The 18,287-nt window shown below is 37.7% G+C and overlaps 1 protein-coding gene across 16 annotated transcripts in view; it reads left to right on the top strand.

Annotated features, from left to right (window-relative positions):
* Window positions 1–18,287, top strand: part of EZH2 (enhancer of zeste 2 polycomb repressive complex 2 subunit) — a 46,757-nt gene that overhangs the window by 6,091 nt on the left and 22,379 nt on the right. For 8 of the 16 annotated variants that reach the window (XR_002829258.1, XM_023753799.1, XM_023753800.1 and 5 more), the window contains exons 3-8: window positions 4,833–5,011; window positions 7,945–8,061; window positions 14,412–14,532; window positions 15,339–15,479; window positions 16,404–16,506; window positions 17,006–17,169. Coding sequence is in view for 15 of the 16 variants with exons in the window: in XM_023753799.1 (XP_023609567.1) it covers window positions 4,833–5,011; window positions 7,945–8,061; window positions 14,412–14,532; window positions 15,339–15,479; window positions 16,404–16,506; window positions 17,006–17,169 (825 nt within the window). In the remaining variant the exon portion in view is untranslated. Of the gene's footprint in view, window positions 1–4,832; window positions 5,012–7,938; window positions 8,062–8,243; window positions 8,329–14,411; window positions 14,533–15,338; window positions 15,480–16,403; window positions 16,507–17,005; window positions 17,170–18,287 lie in introns of those variants that run through there. The other 8 variants (XM_023753801.1, XM_006088702.3, XM_023753804.1 and 5 more) reach the window with 3 other exon arrangements.

The raw sequence follows: 18,287 nt of genomic DNA on the forward strand, positions 1-18,287 counted from the left end.
GGAATTGTTTGTCAAGTAGCAACATTCAGTATATGGTCAACATTTTTACCTACAAGCCATACTTGCCCGGAAGTCCCTTTTTGACTTATTTACGGCGGACAAAACATAGTCTTGCTAGTGGTTCTACACTATCCTTCAAATTTGAACGTACATACTCTTCTTCCAGGGCAGAGATAAAAGTCCCTATGCTACATCGCCAATTGCAAAGAGATCAGCTTGATCGAACTTATACTTGAATTCGGATGACACCCCTGTGGAAATGTCTCGAGTGGGGAAGGACAAAACCCGTTTAAACGGGTCAGAGATAAGGGGACTGGTCATCGACAAATCTCTAGACCGGCTCTTTCTCCTGCTTGTGTGACCGTTGGTTGCAGAGAAGATGTAACCAGTTCACTGCCGACCAGAGCTGCACACAGAGATCTCCAGTGAATCTTTTTAAGATCCTGAGTTCTTGGGCACTTGCGGTGGAAACACAGTTTCTTTCCGACTAACAGAGACGGCCCACCCCATAACAAAGAAACAGAATTTCCAGAGGATGAGGCCCAGAAATCAGGATTTTAAAAAGATTCCCAGGTGATTCTAATGTGCAGCCAAGGTTGAGAACCACTGGTCTAGAGTCTCCTGAGTCCTTTCAGCAGATATGGGAAGGAGCGAGGTCACTTTTCTTATGTCTTAGAAATAAACGGATGGCTCTCCCAAGTGTCTGCTTTGACTTTCAGTCCGAACATACCTGTCCTTTCCTGGTTTCTGAAGGAACTGGTTTCTCGGTTGCTTTCTGTTACTGTTTGCTTCTCTTAACCACTTGTTGGTATTTACTTGGAGAATTTTCTTGTTAACTCTGCTGATCCTTCCATGTAGCTTTTAGAATCATGCAGCCTTCCCTTACTTTCTGGCTTTCTTGTGGCTGAAATAGATGGAGCATTCTTAAATGACCATAAAGGAGGTGTTCCTTTTCTTTTGAAAGGAAACTAATCTATTAAAAGCATTTTATGCTTTTCCAAAGGGTCTTTTAACAAAAAAGGAAGGTCACTGATAATGTTTGAGTTTATATTTTAAATTTAAGATTAGATATCTTAAGTTTAAAGAGTGGACTCTTAAAAATGTCTAGTTTATTTTGTGCAACTAATACACAAGCACAAATTGCACTTAATTTGTTGTTTTTCTCCTAGAATCTGTATATATAATTTGTGATTAAAAATTACTGGTAAATTGACTGTTACAAAGATTGTCTTTTTCCAAAACGAAATTTTGTTAGGTATTTAAACAAAATTACATTTTTATTGATTTTAGAGAGGAAGGGAGAGGGAGAGAGAGATGGAAACATCAATGATGAGAGAATCATTGATCAGCTGCCTCCTGCACACCCCTCACTGGGGATCGAGCCCACAACCCAGGCATGTGCCCTTGACTGGAATCGAACCAGGGACCCTTCAGTCCGTAGGCTGATGCTCTATCCACTGAGCCAAACTGGTTAGGGCTTGTCAGGTATTTTAAAGGCAAACAGAGCAAGCCAAAACCAAAATAAATGCTTGTTTAGTCTGTAGTGTTAAAAAATGCTTATTGCTCTGAAGAAATAAGAAACTTTTATTAGACCTAGAAATCTGTCACAATTTAGCTTGGTAATGTAGTAAATTCACTGCTTAGAATTGTTTTTTCTTACTAGATTTTATAAAAGAATATCACTTGTACCATTTTGGGAGATTTGGCAGATTTCATGAACTACCTTGGTAACTGATGTGGCAGTTTTATACCAGCTAATGTGACTATCTGTTGGGTCAATTAAATTCTTGTTTTTCATCTTTCCAATTAAAAGGTCATTGCAAAATGATAATTGTAAAAATTCAGATAACACAGAAATATGTCATATAAGGCAAAGTCCCGCCGAAACTGGTTTGGCTCAGTGGATAGAGCGTCGGCTTGCGGACTGAAAGGTCCCAGGTTCGATTCCGGTCAAGGACATGTACCTGGGTTGCGGGCACATCCCCAGTAGGAGATGTGCAGGAGGCAGCTGATCGATGTTTCTCTCTCATCGATGTTTCTAACTCTCTATCTCTCTCCCTTCCTCTCTGTAAAAAATCAATAAAATATATTAAAAAAAAAAAAAAAAGGCAAAGTCCTTGTAGTCCAATCCCTGTGACTTAGGTTCTTTGAGAGTTCTACTGTATCTGATAACATGTTAGTAATAATGATAATACATATTTTATTTTGAGAAGTTACTCCCAGATAAAATGTGCCTGTCATTTGGGGCCATCACTTTACAGCCCCTGTTCAGTCTTCAGTCTCTTTAAGATGCCTAGTGTTGGATACTATGGATAAACCATAATTAATTGCCCTATTCTTAATTGATGGGCATTTAGTTTTTATATTTTATTTTTGTAGTGTTTCAGTGAATATCTTTCATATGCATTTTTAGATCTTTTGATTAATTTTGTAGGAAAAGTTCCTAGAAATAGAATAAGGAGGTCAAGAGAATATGCATATTTAAAATTTTAATAGAGATTACCAAATTGCCCTTCAAAGGTTTCACCTTTACATTCTTACCAGCCATTTATGGGACTGTTTATGTTCCCAACATCATATGTTATCATCTTTTAAATATTTGTCAGTGTGATAGCTAAAAAGTTATTACAGTTTGTTTCTTTGCCTTAATTTGATTCTTTAGTGTGGTTGAGTATCTGTTGTTTATGTTTCTTTTATGAATTGGCTTATGAATTGGCCTATTATGGTCTTGGATCTTTTGAAATTAGCTTGGATTTTTTTTCTTAAGATTTTAAGGACTTCTTGTATATTATAAATACGTAATAGTGTTTAATCATCTGTTTTGTAGGCCCTCCGCTCCCCATGTTTTGATGTTATCTCTGGTATAATTTGGTTATGCAGAAGTTTTAAATGTTTATGTAGTTAAATTAGAATTTCTTCTTTTGATTTCTTTCTTTCTTAAAGGCTTAGAAAGTCTTTTTCCACTTCAAAATTATAAATTATCTGTCTGTCTTTATTTTTACTTTTGTTTTCATTTTTATATTTTATTATCATTTAACCCATCAGGAATTTCCTTTGGCATAGTGAGTGGGGATTTGATTTAAAAATTTTTTCTATTTAGCTTTATAGTTGTTTCAACACTATTTAATGAATAACCAGTGAATGATTATAAAGCAGTTATAAATCTGTTTTACAAATTGCATCCTGATTGGTGGTCACCTGAGCAGGTTTACCACTTGAGTAAGGACTGGTGCTTTTTCCCATGGGACTCCGGCTGGCTGACAGTCTTGCTTCTCTTTAACTGGGGCCTCTACTGCTCTATAGTGTTCAACCCCATGCTCACTCATGGAAGCAAGACTTCACAGGGATTGTGTTGCCACAGCTTATGAAAACCAAGGACTTGTATAATACTCTTTGTACTGTTTCTTAGTTTTTGTGGGTTTCTTGTTTGTTTGTTTTTCCATGAAGGAAATGGTCTTATTTTCCACTCACAGGACTGTTATTGGGTTAGGTACTTGAGTTTGCATGAAATGGATAAACATGGCTCTGTTACTTGCTTCATGTTTTTTGTTGAGTTTTTTTGTAGTTTTATCAACTTATGTCCTGTGACTATTGTTCTGTTTCTGATCTCCAGTATTTTAACAAAACTGCAGATTATGAGGAGGTGATATACCCCAATAGCCCCCCTCAGACCCAGATTCCATTGGGTTTTAACAGTTAATATATTCACTAGGTGTATATATTTATGATCTCTTTCATTGAGGATCAGGTGTCTGAAGTTAGGATGCAGAAAAGAGCTTTAAGTGTCTAAATTTCCTGAGTTTGTATTCCAAATGTTATGTGTTCTATGTTAAATGCTACATATGGCTTCCCCTCTCACCCCCCAGAAGTGTAAGAACTGACACTTATAGGACATCTATCATGCTTATGTGAACTCGGGGGCAAGAGTCTTAATGCTGCAGGGTAGAGGTTGTCTCCCCAGCCAGATGGCTCTGCAACATAAATATTTAATAACAAAATAGAAATAATTTACACGCTGGAGTGAACCACTCCTTAATTCCTTAGCTCCAACAGCTTTTAATTAGTTGTTTGTATTAAATGCATCCGTGTTGATCAGGATTTTTTCTTTGAATTTTTATTTCTGACACTCTCCTGCTGGAGCCAGTCATCTCCATGATTCATCTTCTCCTAATCACCCTCCTAACCTGGTTATGAATCACTTACTATTGAGCCTCTCTCAACTTTATTCAAACTTGATTTTACCTCATTATAGTTTTTCCTTCAGCACTTCTTTCACGTAAAGCAGTCTGAAATTAAGTTCCATACACCAGCATTTCATTACAAGGGCTGGCGAATTTAAAATGTGGGTGTGTTATCTTCATTCTGATCGTGAAGAAAATGGATAGTTTCAGAAATCATGCTCAGCTTTTCTCTAGAGTTGGATGGCAGCTGATGCTTCCTCCTGACCTGTTCTTTCCTGCACTTTAGATGTGAGGTGATTCCTTATTGTTTTACTTGGAAAAGCTAAAAGATATTAGACAATATCAACAGTTTATTGTATATCTGGTGTGAATCAAATGGACCAACCAGTATCCAAGAATATTTTTAACTTGGCTAACTGACTGTATTTCTTCCCCCACTACACGGAAGTTGAACTTAACCCTTCTGATGTTAAAGATTGTTCAGAGACTGGATGGCTATGGCCATTGTGCTTTAGGATGTTTCACTGTAAGATGGGGAGTCATCTACCTCATAGGGTAGTGGTGAGTTTTAAAGAAGTTAACTTTGGTAAAGTCTCTAGCACAGTGCTTGGCACATAGTAGGGTGTGTTAATTTCTTTCCCTTCCCTGCAGGCCATTCACCTGCTCTTCCCTCTACGATTTTCCATAACACAGTTTTTACTTGGAACCAGCCTTCTGCCAAGAGTCTCAGTTTGGTTGTGTACTCCTACAACTCCTATTTTTGGCTTGACTTCCCTCTCCAGCTCCCAGTGGTCCAGCCACACAGTCGCCTATTGTACCAGCTGGTTGATGTAAGTCTATCCATCCTCAGAGGAACCTGGTTACTTACCAGTAAGCTGTGTTTCTTTGAAAATGTAGCATCCTTGATAATTAATGTATTTTCTTCTTTATCATTGATGATGAATCATTTTTGATAACTTCCTTGTGTGATTCTCTAGTTGGAACTAGAATTAGAGAGTTCAATTTGTTGACATAGGTGGTCTCCTAGTGAGCTCCTGAGTCTAGGACACATGACTCTTGATCAGGTAAAATGCTGTGGAGATTCATGAGGTCAAAATCCTTTTGACAACTCTGAGTGATAGGAGGCTTAAGTATATAGCTGTCAAGGATGATACATTTTCAAAGAAAAATAGTTACTGATAAGTAAGTGGGATTTTTGAGTAATTTTCCTATAAGTCAATAAGTAAGAATTCCCAAACTTGTTTTTTACTAACAAATGCTTTTGCATTTGAATATTATTTCATAAATGAAAGGAATATGGATATTAGTTAAGGTTGATAGTTAAAGAATGGGATAGGTTTCTGGAGATACTATGTAGATAATGAGGTGGTATAGACCTTTAGTTTTCTAAACAGATAGTCTCATATTTTTAAAGAGAAATTGGAAATTGAAATCTCCATTAGGAAGAATCAGCAAGTGCATTCCAGAAACATTTCTTGAGTGCTTACTCTTTTTTGAGACACTGTGCTGAGTATTGTTGTGAGACAGAGGGGTAAAGCCATACTCTGCCTCCCCTGCTCTGCCCTCAGAGAGCTCGGCGACTCTCTTATGATTTATATTGTATTGAGATGATGGCTCATGGGAGTATGACAGGTGTGGGTGGAGGTAGTACTGAGTACTTACCCTTTGCTGTCTTATTTCTGTGCTTTTGTCAGTTCTTTCTGTTCATGGGAAAACTTAGCTGACCTCGTTTAGTAGACCCAGAGCATTTTCTACATGGCCAGAGCAAATAGATGAAGCAGAGCCAATGAACGTCACTCCCACTTAGTAGTTGAATAGAATATTCGGCTGTCTAACCTTAAGTGTGACCTTGGATTTAGATGTGAAAGCCGGCAAATAAGTCAGAGTTGGAGAGGCAACCACTCCCCCTTAACACGCCCCCCTCCCACTCGCCAGGCTTTACAGGGTGCTAATCTTCAGAATTACCTCTGCCAATTGTAGAATAAAAATAAAAAACTGTAATTGTTTTGCAAGAAATAAAGATTATTCTGTACTTAAATTCATTGGACAGTGTTACTGGCTTAGGCTGTCCTACTTAGGAAGGAAGGGAGACTTGGTAGTGACAGGAATAAGAGGAGGGTGTGGGGGAGGAGAGGCATTGTAGCACCCACTGCACGCTGTAACAGTGATGAAGCTCTTGGGTGCTGGAATCTTTCATCCTAGTTTGGTAATTTACTGACTTTCTGACTAAGCCAGTTATTTAACGTCTCTGAACCTCAGTGTCCTCATTTGTGAAGTTGTGAAGGTAAAGGCCGAGATGAAAGTGGTTAAGATGTCTATAAAGCACTTAGCACAGTGCCTGCAACGTAGTACGTGCTCAATAAATGTTGACTATTGTTATTATTGGATTATTGGACGGATGGATGAAGAATTGTATCAGAGGCTAAAGAGTGGAACGGGAAAGAATTGTGGGTTTTGGAGTACTAGTAAACTGTTCACACCTTATTTATTTGAGCTATGAGCTTTTTAGTATTATTATCTTTATCTTTGCCCTTTTGGAAAGCAAATTCATGGATTAATCACTGTCACAGTTCTTCCTGGGGCCTTTCAGTCCGAGGCTGACACTCTGTCCACTAAGGCATGCTCTATTTTCCATTGATTATCGATTATGAATGTGTGTCCAGAGTGTTTTTGAGAAGGCTCTGGAGACCTGATAATTGGGTAAAGGTACTCTAAGAAGAGTTGGATTTCTTAGGATGGAAAGTGCTGTGGTTGGGCACAGATTATTATCACATTTCATAGAATTAAAGATGCAAACTTTTTAACATTTTAACATCTGAAATCATCATGCACTTTAGAAATGCTGTGATAAGAAAGCATTATGTTATAGTTTAACTGGGGCATTATTTTCTTAGTGATACAGAAGATACTAAAATGGATGTCATCATGGATTGGATGAAATACCAATTTCAGGGAATATAGGCACTTAACTATTATAGATATTTGGTATCATGGCAATATGTGCAGGGGCTCCAGAGTCAGACTTTCTGGGTTTAAATTCTAGCCCTATCTGTGTGACTTTGAGCCAGTTATTTATCCTTTCTTTACCTTCCTTTTCTCACCTGTAAAATGAAGATTAAGGACAATCTCCATCTTACAATATTGTAATGAGGACTAAATATGATCAGACGTGTGTAATATAGCGCCTAGCACATACAAAGTTAATAACATAGCTATTATTATTAATAGTTTAGAGATTATACTTTGCAGAGTTGATATGAATCCATTTAGTTATGATTGAAATGCAGATCTAGTACCCTTTAATGTTTGTGTATCAACTGATAATTCAGCAAATGACACCTGGGCTTTTAAAAAGGGAAGATAAAGATAAGCGGCTAACAAGTTTCCATATTCTTATTAAGTAAGATTTCAGTGGCATATTTGGTATCTATATTATTATTCCATGTGGTTGAGGTGTGGAAGAAATTTTGAGCAGTTAATAGAAAGCTAATATAAATACAATTTTTGATCGGTAAGTATGGGAAGGGGTAGAGGGCTTTAAAAATTTGTAAAAGGCGAAGCTTTTTTCCCTCCACCCTAAGTAAAAGAGGAGATAATCCTTCTTGGTTTTTATGCACTTTACTGTCTTAGGTAAAGACAGTAACTTAAAAATTTTTAAATTTCCTTTTAAAATTATGTAAAATGGTAGCATCCCTTTATAATATGATTGCTACAGCTGCAGATTGTCTTATTCTCATGAGTCATTTTATTTTTTCTGTTCTAGTGTTCGGTGACCAGTGACTTGGATTTTCCAACACAAGTCATCCCATTAAAGACTCTGAATGCAGTTGCCTCAGTACCCATAATGTACTCTTGGTCTCCTCTACAGCAGAATTTCATGGTACGTAAATAATGGATCTTCTGCTAATTTATAATCACTATTTTAAATAAATAGTATAGATGATTTTCTCATCAAGGTGAGTCAAGATAATATGAGTAAAAATGCTATGAAAATAGTAGCACTCAGAGTGATGTTTTTTAACTGATACTTTGCAATGTTGCTCTTTTCCTGCTCCTTTCTAGTTAAAATATTCTTCAGAGGAAAAGTGTTAAGCAAAAACAATACCTGGGATTCAAAGATGAAGTCTATAGTTCTTAGCTTGAAGAGGTTAGTCTGACTATGAGGTTTTGTTAATTGAGAACTTATTTAAAACAATTTTAGGCAGCATGTTATTAAATGATAATGTACACTACGGAATATTCTCACAGCTTATAAAAACACAATCACGTTTCCACAGATAACATTGGCCCAATAGCGTTTGTAATGAAATGCTAGCACAGTCAAACTTCAGTTCCCGAATGTCTCCCATCTCAAACAATTCAGTTCTCGACCAAGTTGTTCACCGAAAAATGTCTTGGTTTTGTTGGTTCTCTACCTCACAAGCCTTTCATGCTGATACATCAGCCTGACAAAAAGCATCTCTCAGGCCACAAAGCCTCGCATTGTTAACATCTCAGGAAATTGTGCTGTGAATATTTTTTGTTTATGTGTGTTATTTCTTTTGTTGCTGGTGAAATGTACTATTAACACAATTTTAAAACATAAGGAGCCTGGCCCGTGGGGCTTCGTGGTTGAGTGTCAACCCATTACCAGGAGGTCACTGGTTCAATTCCTGATCAGGGCACATGCATGGGTGTGGGCTTAATCCCAGGTAGGGAGTGTGCAGGAGGCAAACGGTTGATGTTTGTCTCTCATTGATGCTTCTATCTTTCTCTCTCTCAAAATTAAAACACACACACGCACACACACACACACGTGTTTAGAATGTTTTTTTTTTAAATCTTTATTGTTGAGATTATTATAGATGTTCCTCTTTCCCCTCCCCCCCCAAAGCCCCCTCCACCCAGTTCCCACCCCACCCCTGTGGTCTGTGTCCACAGGTATTGCATATGGGATCCTTGGTTAATCTCTTCCCACCTGCCCCCTCTCGTCGCCCCCCCCCCCCCCAAATTCGTCAGCCTGTTCCATTTTTCCATGCGTCATTCTATTTTATTCATCAATTTATTCTGTTCATCAGATTTCTTCTTTGTTTATTTTGATTTTTAGATTCAATTATTGATAGACATGTATTTATTGCCATTCTATTGTTCATATTTTTGTTGTTCTTCTTCCTTTTCTTGAAGAATACCCTTCAACATTTCATGTACTACTGGTTTGGTGCTGATGAACTCCTTTAGCTTTTTCTTATCTGTGAAGCTCTTTATCTGACCTTCAATTCTAAATGATAGCTTTGCTGGGTAGAGTAATCTTGGTTGTAAGTCCTTGCTATTCATCACTTTGAGTATTTCTTGCCACTCCCTTCTGGCCTGCAAAGTTTCTGTTGAGAAATCAGCTGACAGTCATATGGGCTTTCCCTTGTAGGTAAGTAACTAACTGCTTTTCTCTTGCTGCTTTTAAGATTCTCTCTTTGTCTTTAACCCTTGGCATTTTAATTATGATGTATCTTGATGTGGTCCTTTTTGGGTTCCTCTTGTTTAGTACTCTCTGTTTCCTGGACTTGTAAGTCTATTTCTTTCACCAGGTAGGGGAAGTTTTCTGTCATTATTTCTTCAAGTAGGTTTTCAATATCTTGCTTTTTCTCTTCTCTTTCTGACATCCCTCCCATAATGCAAATGTTAGTATGCTTGAAGTTGTCCCAGAGGTTCCTTACACTACTATCTTCATATTTTTGGGTTCTTTTAGCTTTTTTTTTTTTTTTAAATATTTTTATTGATTTCAGAGAGGAAGGGAGGAGAGAGAGATAGAAACATCAATGATGAGAGAGAATCATTGATCGGAGGCCAGGCCCACAACCCAGGCATGTGCCTTTGGCCGGAATCAAACCTGGGACCCTTCAGTCCGCAGGCTGACGCTCTATCTTTCCACTGTGCCAAACCGGCCAGGGCGCTTTTTTGTTTTTCTGATTGGTCTTTTTTGCCTCCTCATATTCCAAATCGTTGATTTGTTTCTCAGAATCATCTAATGTTGAATCCTTGTAAATTATTCTTTTAAAAAATATATTTTTATTGATTTCAGAGAGGAAGGGAGAGGGAGAGAGAGAGAAACATTAATGATGAGAGAGAACCATTGATCGGCTGTTTCCTGCACTCTCCCTACAGGGGATGGAGCCCCAAACCCGGGCCTGTGCCCTTGACCAGAATTGAACCCAGGACCCTTCAGTCTGCAGGCCAATGCTCTATCCACTGAACCAAATCAGCTAAGGCTGTAAATTATTCTTTATTTCAGTTAGTGTATGCTTAATTTCTGACTGGTCCTTTTTCATGTCTTTGAAATTCTCCCTAAGATTTTTGAAAGTCTTACTAAGTCCCTTAATGCTCTCATTAATTCCCTTGACGCTCTCCTTAAGATCCTTAAGTAACCTTATAGCCATTGTTTTGAACTCCATATCCAGTAGTTTGCCTGCTTCCATTCCTTTCATTTGTGACATGTTTCTTTGTCTCCTCATTTTGGCTGCTTCCCTGTGTTTGTTTCAATGTATTAGGTAGAGCTTTTAAATCTCCTGGAATTGGTAGAGTGGCCTTTTGTAGTAGGTGTCTTGTAGGGCCCAATGGCTTAGTCTCCCCAATTACCTGAGCTGGGCCCTCTAGGTGTGCACCCCCCTGTGTGGGCTATGTGCACAGTCTTGTTGTAGTTGAGCCTTGATTGCTGTTGGTATCACTGGGAGGAATTGACCTCCAGGCCAATTGGCTGTGAGGACCTGTGTCTATAGTGGAAGAACAGCAGTGCAGGAAACCCCTATGGAGCAGGACTTGTTTTAGTGGGGCTTTGGTGCTCACTGAATCTGGCCCTTGAGTGTGTTGTTTGTGGATGTGTAGAGTTGTAATCTGGTATGGTCTCAAGTTGTCCACCAGGTGCACTGACTCTGGGGCCTCCTGGGAGGTGCAAAATCAGCCACTGCCTGGGGCCACCCGGCAGGAGCTACAGGGAGATCTGTAGATGGCTGCTACTTGTAATGGGCTTGGAAGTGCCCAGGTGAGGCCAACTGGTAAAGCAAGGCAGGCTGGTGCTAGTGCCGGGTCTTGGACCTTTTATTGATACATTTGGGGCACACTGGCTCCAGCTATTGCTTGTTTAAGAGATTTTAGCAAAGTCTGAAGCCTGAGCCAGTTCAGGCTATTCATATGGAAGAGCCACTGCAAATAGTAGGGCTGCAAATTGGATGGGTGGGGTCTCAGGGAATCTCCAGGGCAGAGTGAACAGTGTGGGCCATGCTGATGGAAACTCAGATAGAGCTGCCAGTCAGCTCTGTGATTGGGGAGGTCCAAGCACAGGAACAGTGACCCCTGTGAGCACCCTTGTTTGGGAGAAAGCCCCCCACCCCCCCGAGTTTCTCCTTGATGCCAGACAGTCTACAATCCCCAGCTGGTTTTTGCCACCTGAAGTTATGGGGGACTTCTCTTCCCAGCTCTGGAACTCTGGGCTGGGGGTCTGCTATGGGGCTGGGACCCCTTGCTCCTCACAGTGGGCCTCTGCAGCCGAGATATCCCTCCCGATTAAAAAAATGGCATACGTGGGTGTTGGACCTGTTCTGCGCCTCCGCCCCTCCTACCAGTTTTAATGTGCTTTCTTCTTTACTTCTCTAGTTGTAGGACTTCCATTCAGCCAGATTTCAGGTGGTTCTGAATGATGGTTCTGTATTTTAGTTATAATTTTGATGTGGTTGTGGGAGGCAGCGAGTACAGGTGTTTACCTATGCTGCCATCTTGGTTCCAATCAAAACCATAATAAAAAAAAAAATAAGACATAGCCTGGCTGGCGTGGCTCAGAGGTTGAGCACTGACCTATGAACCAGGAGGTGGCAGTTCAATTCCCAGTCAGGGCATATGCCTGGTTTGCAGGCTTGATCCCCAGAATGGGTGTGTAGGAGGCAGGCAGGCAGCCAATCAATGATTCTTTCTCATCATTGATGTTTCTATCCCTTCCTCTCTGAAATCAATAAAAACATATTAAACACATGACGAAGCCATCAAGAGTGCTAAAGTTGCTAAGGGTATGAAAGAAACAATGATCATAGGCAATTGAAGACGTAGAAAAGCTGTAGTTGATTTGGATAAACAAAAACCAGTTAGCTGGAGATAGCATTTCAGTGACAGCATTTCGGAGGCAGTGATATGTGAGTAAGCGAAGGTGCTGCTTGCTGACTTCCTGAAAGATACCTCTGGAACGAGTGCTGAAAGTGATTTGTTTAGGGAGTGGGTTGATAAATTTAAGAAAAGAAGTGTTTGCTTATAGAGTAAACAGTACATTAGATATGTTCTGTATATAAGAAATGTTAAAACGGAATCATTTGGGGGTCTGGAACGAATTAATCAATTTAGAGAATTTCTAATGGGGAAAAAAAGATTTAGTTCTTGAACAAATCGCTTCTTGAACAGCCTTCTAGAATGAATTAAGTTCAATAACAGGCTCCACTGTATTTCTTGATAGAAGGAGGATGAAGGAAGATGGCACAAAAGAGAAACTTTGAGTGTGCATTCTTGACTTGTGTCATTCAATAAAAATATATAATTTTATTAACTTGATATATAAAGTAGTATAGTTTTATTATTTGATATATAAAATAGTAAGGGCAATAAAATTTGATGGAAGTCGTTGGTGAGCCTAGTTTAGAGAATTGCTTATGTTTCCAATGTTTTTAATAACTTAAAGATTTCATAGTGGAGGGTTAAAGGCAAACTTCATATACTCTTCTACAATTGCATAAATTTGTGTGATTAAGGCTTGATTCAAAAACATTTAGTTTGAGAATCATATCACAAGAGGGAAGTTTCATATTTTCATACACTGAAATTCTTGAAGAATACTGTTTAAAGTTGCCAATATATACTATTTATGGATCATACATGGGTTTTGCTGAATACCGACCAAAGTAGATTAGGCAGGCTATCTTTATTATGCTAGGGTATGTTTTGGGGACAAGACTGTGTAGATATAATTGAGAAGACAAAAGAGCCATTGTCACTTAATTTTTGCTTGCATCCAAAAAATGAATCCACCTAGTTTAAATGGGATTAGTGCAAGTGAGATGCAATGAAAACTGGACTCTGTAGTTGTACACAAACTTGATCTGAATAGATCAGTACATTAAAATTTAAATTTTCATTTTACCTCCCATATGCATAGTTTCTACCAATTTCCCTTTTCTCTAAGGTATGAAGTCTGCAGTTGTCCTAAGTTTGTTATCAAGGGTTTATTGGGAAATTTTCCCTTTCTTTGTATTTCCTGACCATTACTGTGTCTCATGGCCTATTGATCATGATCCCAGCCTAAGGCACCTTACACTTTATATAGCTGCCATGACCTCCTGTCAGCCTGTCCTTTCAGTTTATCAGAATTATCTTTCTAAAATTTTGTTATCAGCACCCTGTTCAAAGTCCTAAGACTTAGACCTATCCTCACTTTAGTGTCCTTAAATATGGACTTCAGAACCCTCTAGTCTTTATCTGTAATTACTGTCTTTTTTATTCTTCATTGAAAATTCTCTTTCTCCCGATTGTCAGCTTTCTGTGCTTTGTATTCTTAAGTATTACATTATCTCTTAACTTTCCTTTGATTGCTAAGCTAGCACCCTCTTCTTCCCTGTTGTCTTTCAAACCTTGGTATAAACCCATCTTGTCATCTTCATTAGCATTATCAATTTTGATATGCATCCTGTTCATCTCAGTATTGAAATATTTTTTATTGTAGAATGTTATTTTATGTAAATGAGTAAATCCTTTTGGCATAACTTTAATGGATATATATCAATACTCTATTATACATCCCTAGAATTTTACATTGAATGTCTTCCAATTACTAGACCAAATGAAATTTAGAAACCCTTATGTTAGTTTTTTTTAAGGTATGGTTATTTATAGTTCATTTCGATAAACCGTATTTCATCAATTCCACTTTATCGTCAGATATAGGTATACATACATAAAATAATGGGAAATTTTAATGTTTGATGACATGTTAGAGTAGGTAAATACAGTATTTTTCCTTAAATTTGTTTCTCTGTTGCGCTTATTTGTAAGAGGGATCTTTTACTTATAGTTTTTAGAGTTTGCTATCTATTATTTTAGGTCTGGAGAACTGGGTAAAGACATCTGCTTATGAAAATTGCTGTATTTTAGTTATTACATTATTTTAAAAAATTTGGTACTTAAGATAAGGCTGCTTTTAAATTTATTATTTTTTAAACTTTTTAGGTAGAAGATGAAACTGTTTTACATAACATTCCTTATATGGGGGATGAAGTTTTAGACCAGGATGGGACTTTCATTGAAGAATTAATAAAAAATTATGATGGAAAAGTACACGGGGATAGAGGTGAGCCATGGGTTTATTCTCTTGGAAAAGGGGGCTAAAGAACTGAGAGATACTTTGATTTATTTTTTTCAGCATAGATATGAAAAAGATTTTTAAATATTAAGTTTTATGCTGGATTGGCCTGGCTCACAAGCCTAAAATTTTTAGAGTTTTCTTTAATTTTAAATTGAAGGACCATGTTTGCCACATGAAAATTATGCATAGTTGGTTATAGCAAATTATGTTAATAACATGTAAATTAAATAGAATTATTTGAATATATATATATTTTAAGATTCTTTACCAGTAAAATTAATTAGAACAAGGCTCTGCTTATGTGACATGGGCTCCAAAAAGCTCTACACTCTAAAATACCTTCCCACCAGGCTGCTGCAGTACCTGAAATTCTATCATTAGAATCATGGCTTTGGTGTTTTGTGTCCAGCAAACTGCTAATTTGTCTGGCAGGATGGTGATAGGTGTAACATCGTCAGTTGTTCTCATTATTAGTGGAAAGCAAGGTCTCTTGGTACATTGCTTTGGAGGAGGCCAAGGCCACAATTAGTTTCTAGAGAATTAGTTACAGTAGAGACCCTGGAAACTTTTGGGGGATGGATGATTAAAGAGAAAATTACAGGTGTTGAAGGTAAATTCTGTTCCTAACTTTGCCTTAGGTGAGTCCTGAAAAGGATCTCCCCCCTCATTTAATAATGTTATAATGCTGATTGGCGGGCTCTGACTATTCCAAATCAGAAAAGGCATATGTAAACTTTTGTCATTACCACTCTTCTTTGTATATTTCTGATATTTGACTTGGTGAATTTCAGAATGTGGGTTTATAAATGATGAAATTTTTGTGGAGTTGGTGAATGCTCTTGGCCAGTACAATGATGATGATGATGACGATGATGGAGATGATCCCGATGAAGGAGAAGAAAAACAGAAAGATCTGGAGGAGAACAGAGATGGTATGTCTGTTAGGATTGTGTGTAGCCATTATAGCATCTTTCAAAAACAATAGAGTACAAGTAGATTGTCATTCCTTTTTTTGTTTGTTAAAAATTACATCGATAATAGTATAATCAAAATTAGAATGTTATTTGTAACATTTCATTCTGTACTTGAGTGTCTTTATTTCCTTTGGCTAACATATTTATTTGGTTTTGGGTTTCACTGGGCAGTCATAATCATCATCAGATAACATGCTGATCTCTTCTTTGTACAAGTAGTGATCACTTTATATTCACTAGCTCATTGGATCCTCATAATGCTCCACAGGTGGATCTGTCTCATAGTGGAGGAGTTAGGAGGTTTAATGCTGTGAAGTAACTTATTAAGTTCACACTCTAGGGAAGAACAATTCAGACACCATAAACGGTAACCAGCTGTGAGGACTTCATACCTGAGAAACAGAGGCCCAGTCAGAGCCAGGAGTTGTTGGAGACTTGGCAAAGCTCATTATTTAAGATAACATAGAAGGATTTGGGGGAAAACTTCAGTTTCAAAGAAGCATAAACTTTTTATAACGGACACCTTAGTGATCATCTAGTTCAGTGCCTTCATTTACAGATGAGGAAACAGACCCAAGTGGGTCTGTGACCAACCAAGGTCACAAAACCAGTTAGTAGTAGAGCTGCTTATCATTTTTCTGCCCACTTTTTTCTGCCTCCCAATCTGCTTAAAACTTTCCATATTGGATTTTGAAGTTGTTTTTTGTCTGACTTAACTGTCATGCCATAGATACATGTAAAATATATTGGAAGTAAGTGAAACACAAAGTTGATAATTTCTTAGAAGATGATCTTTTTTACATATAGTCATGTGGAAAAAAATGAAAGTTTGAAAACTTGTTTACTTTCATTCTTTTTGCCCTTTCATATTTCCTTGTTCAGATAAAGAAAGCCACCCACCTCGGAAATTTCCTTCTGACAAAATTTTTGAAGCCATTTCCTCAATGTTTCCAGATAAGGGCACAGCAGAAGAACTAAAGGAAAAGTAAGATTTGTTCTTGTGAGGCAGTCTTGTATGGGATATCTCTCACCATTTGGTTTATTGGAAATGGAACTAATGTAATGTAGCTGATGAGCCACTTGCTTCATTTGTCAGGTCTGCCAAGACACTTGAAGTGAAGCATAAACCTGTGGAGCTCTGCCTTAAAAACCTTTTAGAACAAACACACATAATACGCAATAGTACATGTAGAGGAAAATTTTTCTGGACACTTGTAGAAATTTTAGTGCAGTTGGTGTTTAACTTTAATATAAGAACATTTTTCATGAATTTGATTTTTGATATGTCTTGCATAATGTGTAATTGGCTCATTACAGATGGTTATAGATGTGTCTTTTGTGCTTTAGGCAAGAAAAACAGAAATAATACATGGAATCTGTTTAGAAACTTTATTTTTAGAAGAAAAACCCCACAAAAAAACCTTTATTTTTAAAATTGTAACTTTTGTTTTCCATTAACTTACATTTCTCTTGGTTCATGTCAGGTATAAAGAACTCACTGAGCAGCAGCTCCCAGGGGCACTGCCTCCAGAATGTACCCCGAACATAGATGGACCAAATGCTAAATCTGTTCAGAGGGAGCAGAGCCTGCATTCATTTCACACACTCTTCTGTAGGCGATGTTTCAAGTATGACTGCTTCCTACACCGTAAGTGCAGTTATTGTATGTTTTCATTTTCGATCTTCGCTGTGGAATTATGTTTTAGAGCAACTTGGAAATGGTTTTCATTGATTACAACTAGAGTTTATCATTTAATCTTGCAGTTCAGATTGAAAAATGCTAGGATCAGTGTCTTACTATTTTTAATTTGTTGCTTGAGGGTTGCTCCAAAGTCTTCATGAGTTTGATTTGTATTGCTATCTCCCACCAACCTGGGATATAGGTCAGTGATTTTTCCATAAATTCTAATGGAGCAGTTGTTTCATAATAAACTATTACTTTGAACTAGCTGATAGCCCAGGGCAACACTGCGATATTGATATTAGCCAATTTCTTCAACAAAATTTGTTCAAGGTGCTTATAGATGTTATCATCTATCTAGCTATCTAGTGTTAAATTTTTTCTTTTTTTTTTTTTTTACAAATACCCGCATTTGAATATAGGTAAAACATAAAATAGTCTTAATGAAATTGAAGTATGGCACACACAATATTTTCTTATATTGCTGGGGAGTGAGGTTTCGTGGTAAATTGTCCAGGTAACTGGAATTTATTTCTTTAAGCATGGTTTAAAAACTACCAACTGCTTTTTGAGGAACATATTTCAAAAATATATTTCATACCTCCCAGTTTCCTATGCAGAGTTTACTTGATATAGAGGTTAGTTTTTCCCATGTCACATTTTAGTGTGATGTTGGTGACATGGTAACACGGTAGGGGCTCTGCACCAGTCTCCCCTGCACTAAATGGCTCCAAGGTGCTTTGTCTTTTTCAGTTTGAACCCACCTTTCACAGAATTTTCCCCTCATTTTCCAGTGATATGTTTCAATGTGAGTTAGCCTGCTCAAGCCATTAGCTCTTACCTCCTGTTGAGTTTTGCTCTGTCTGTGCACTTCTATCTGCATAGCTCGTGATTTGTGGTGTGATGTGCATCTTAGTCTTGGAAACAGTAATTTCTGTGTGTGAAGTGGTTTAGTTATCTTAAGTTAGAAAAACTTAACATTGGTTTTTAGAATTATCATTATGTCTCCCATCTCCTTGCTGTTATCCACACTCCTGTCTAGTTTAAATTGATTTGGTATTTTGAATAATCAATAGCTGTTGGAC

The sequence above is a fragment of the Myotis lucifugus genome, unplaced genomic scaffold (genome assembly GCF_000147115.1).
Source record: "Myotis lucifugus unplaced genomic scaffold, Myoluc2.0 scaffold_51, whole genome shotgun sequence".
Classification (NCBI taxonomy): Eukaryota; Metazoa; Chordata; class Mammalia; order Chiroptera; family Vespertilionidae; genus Myotis; species Myotis lucifugus.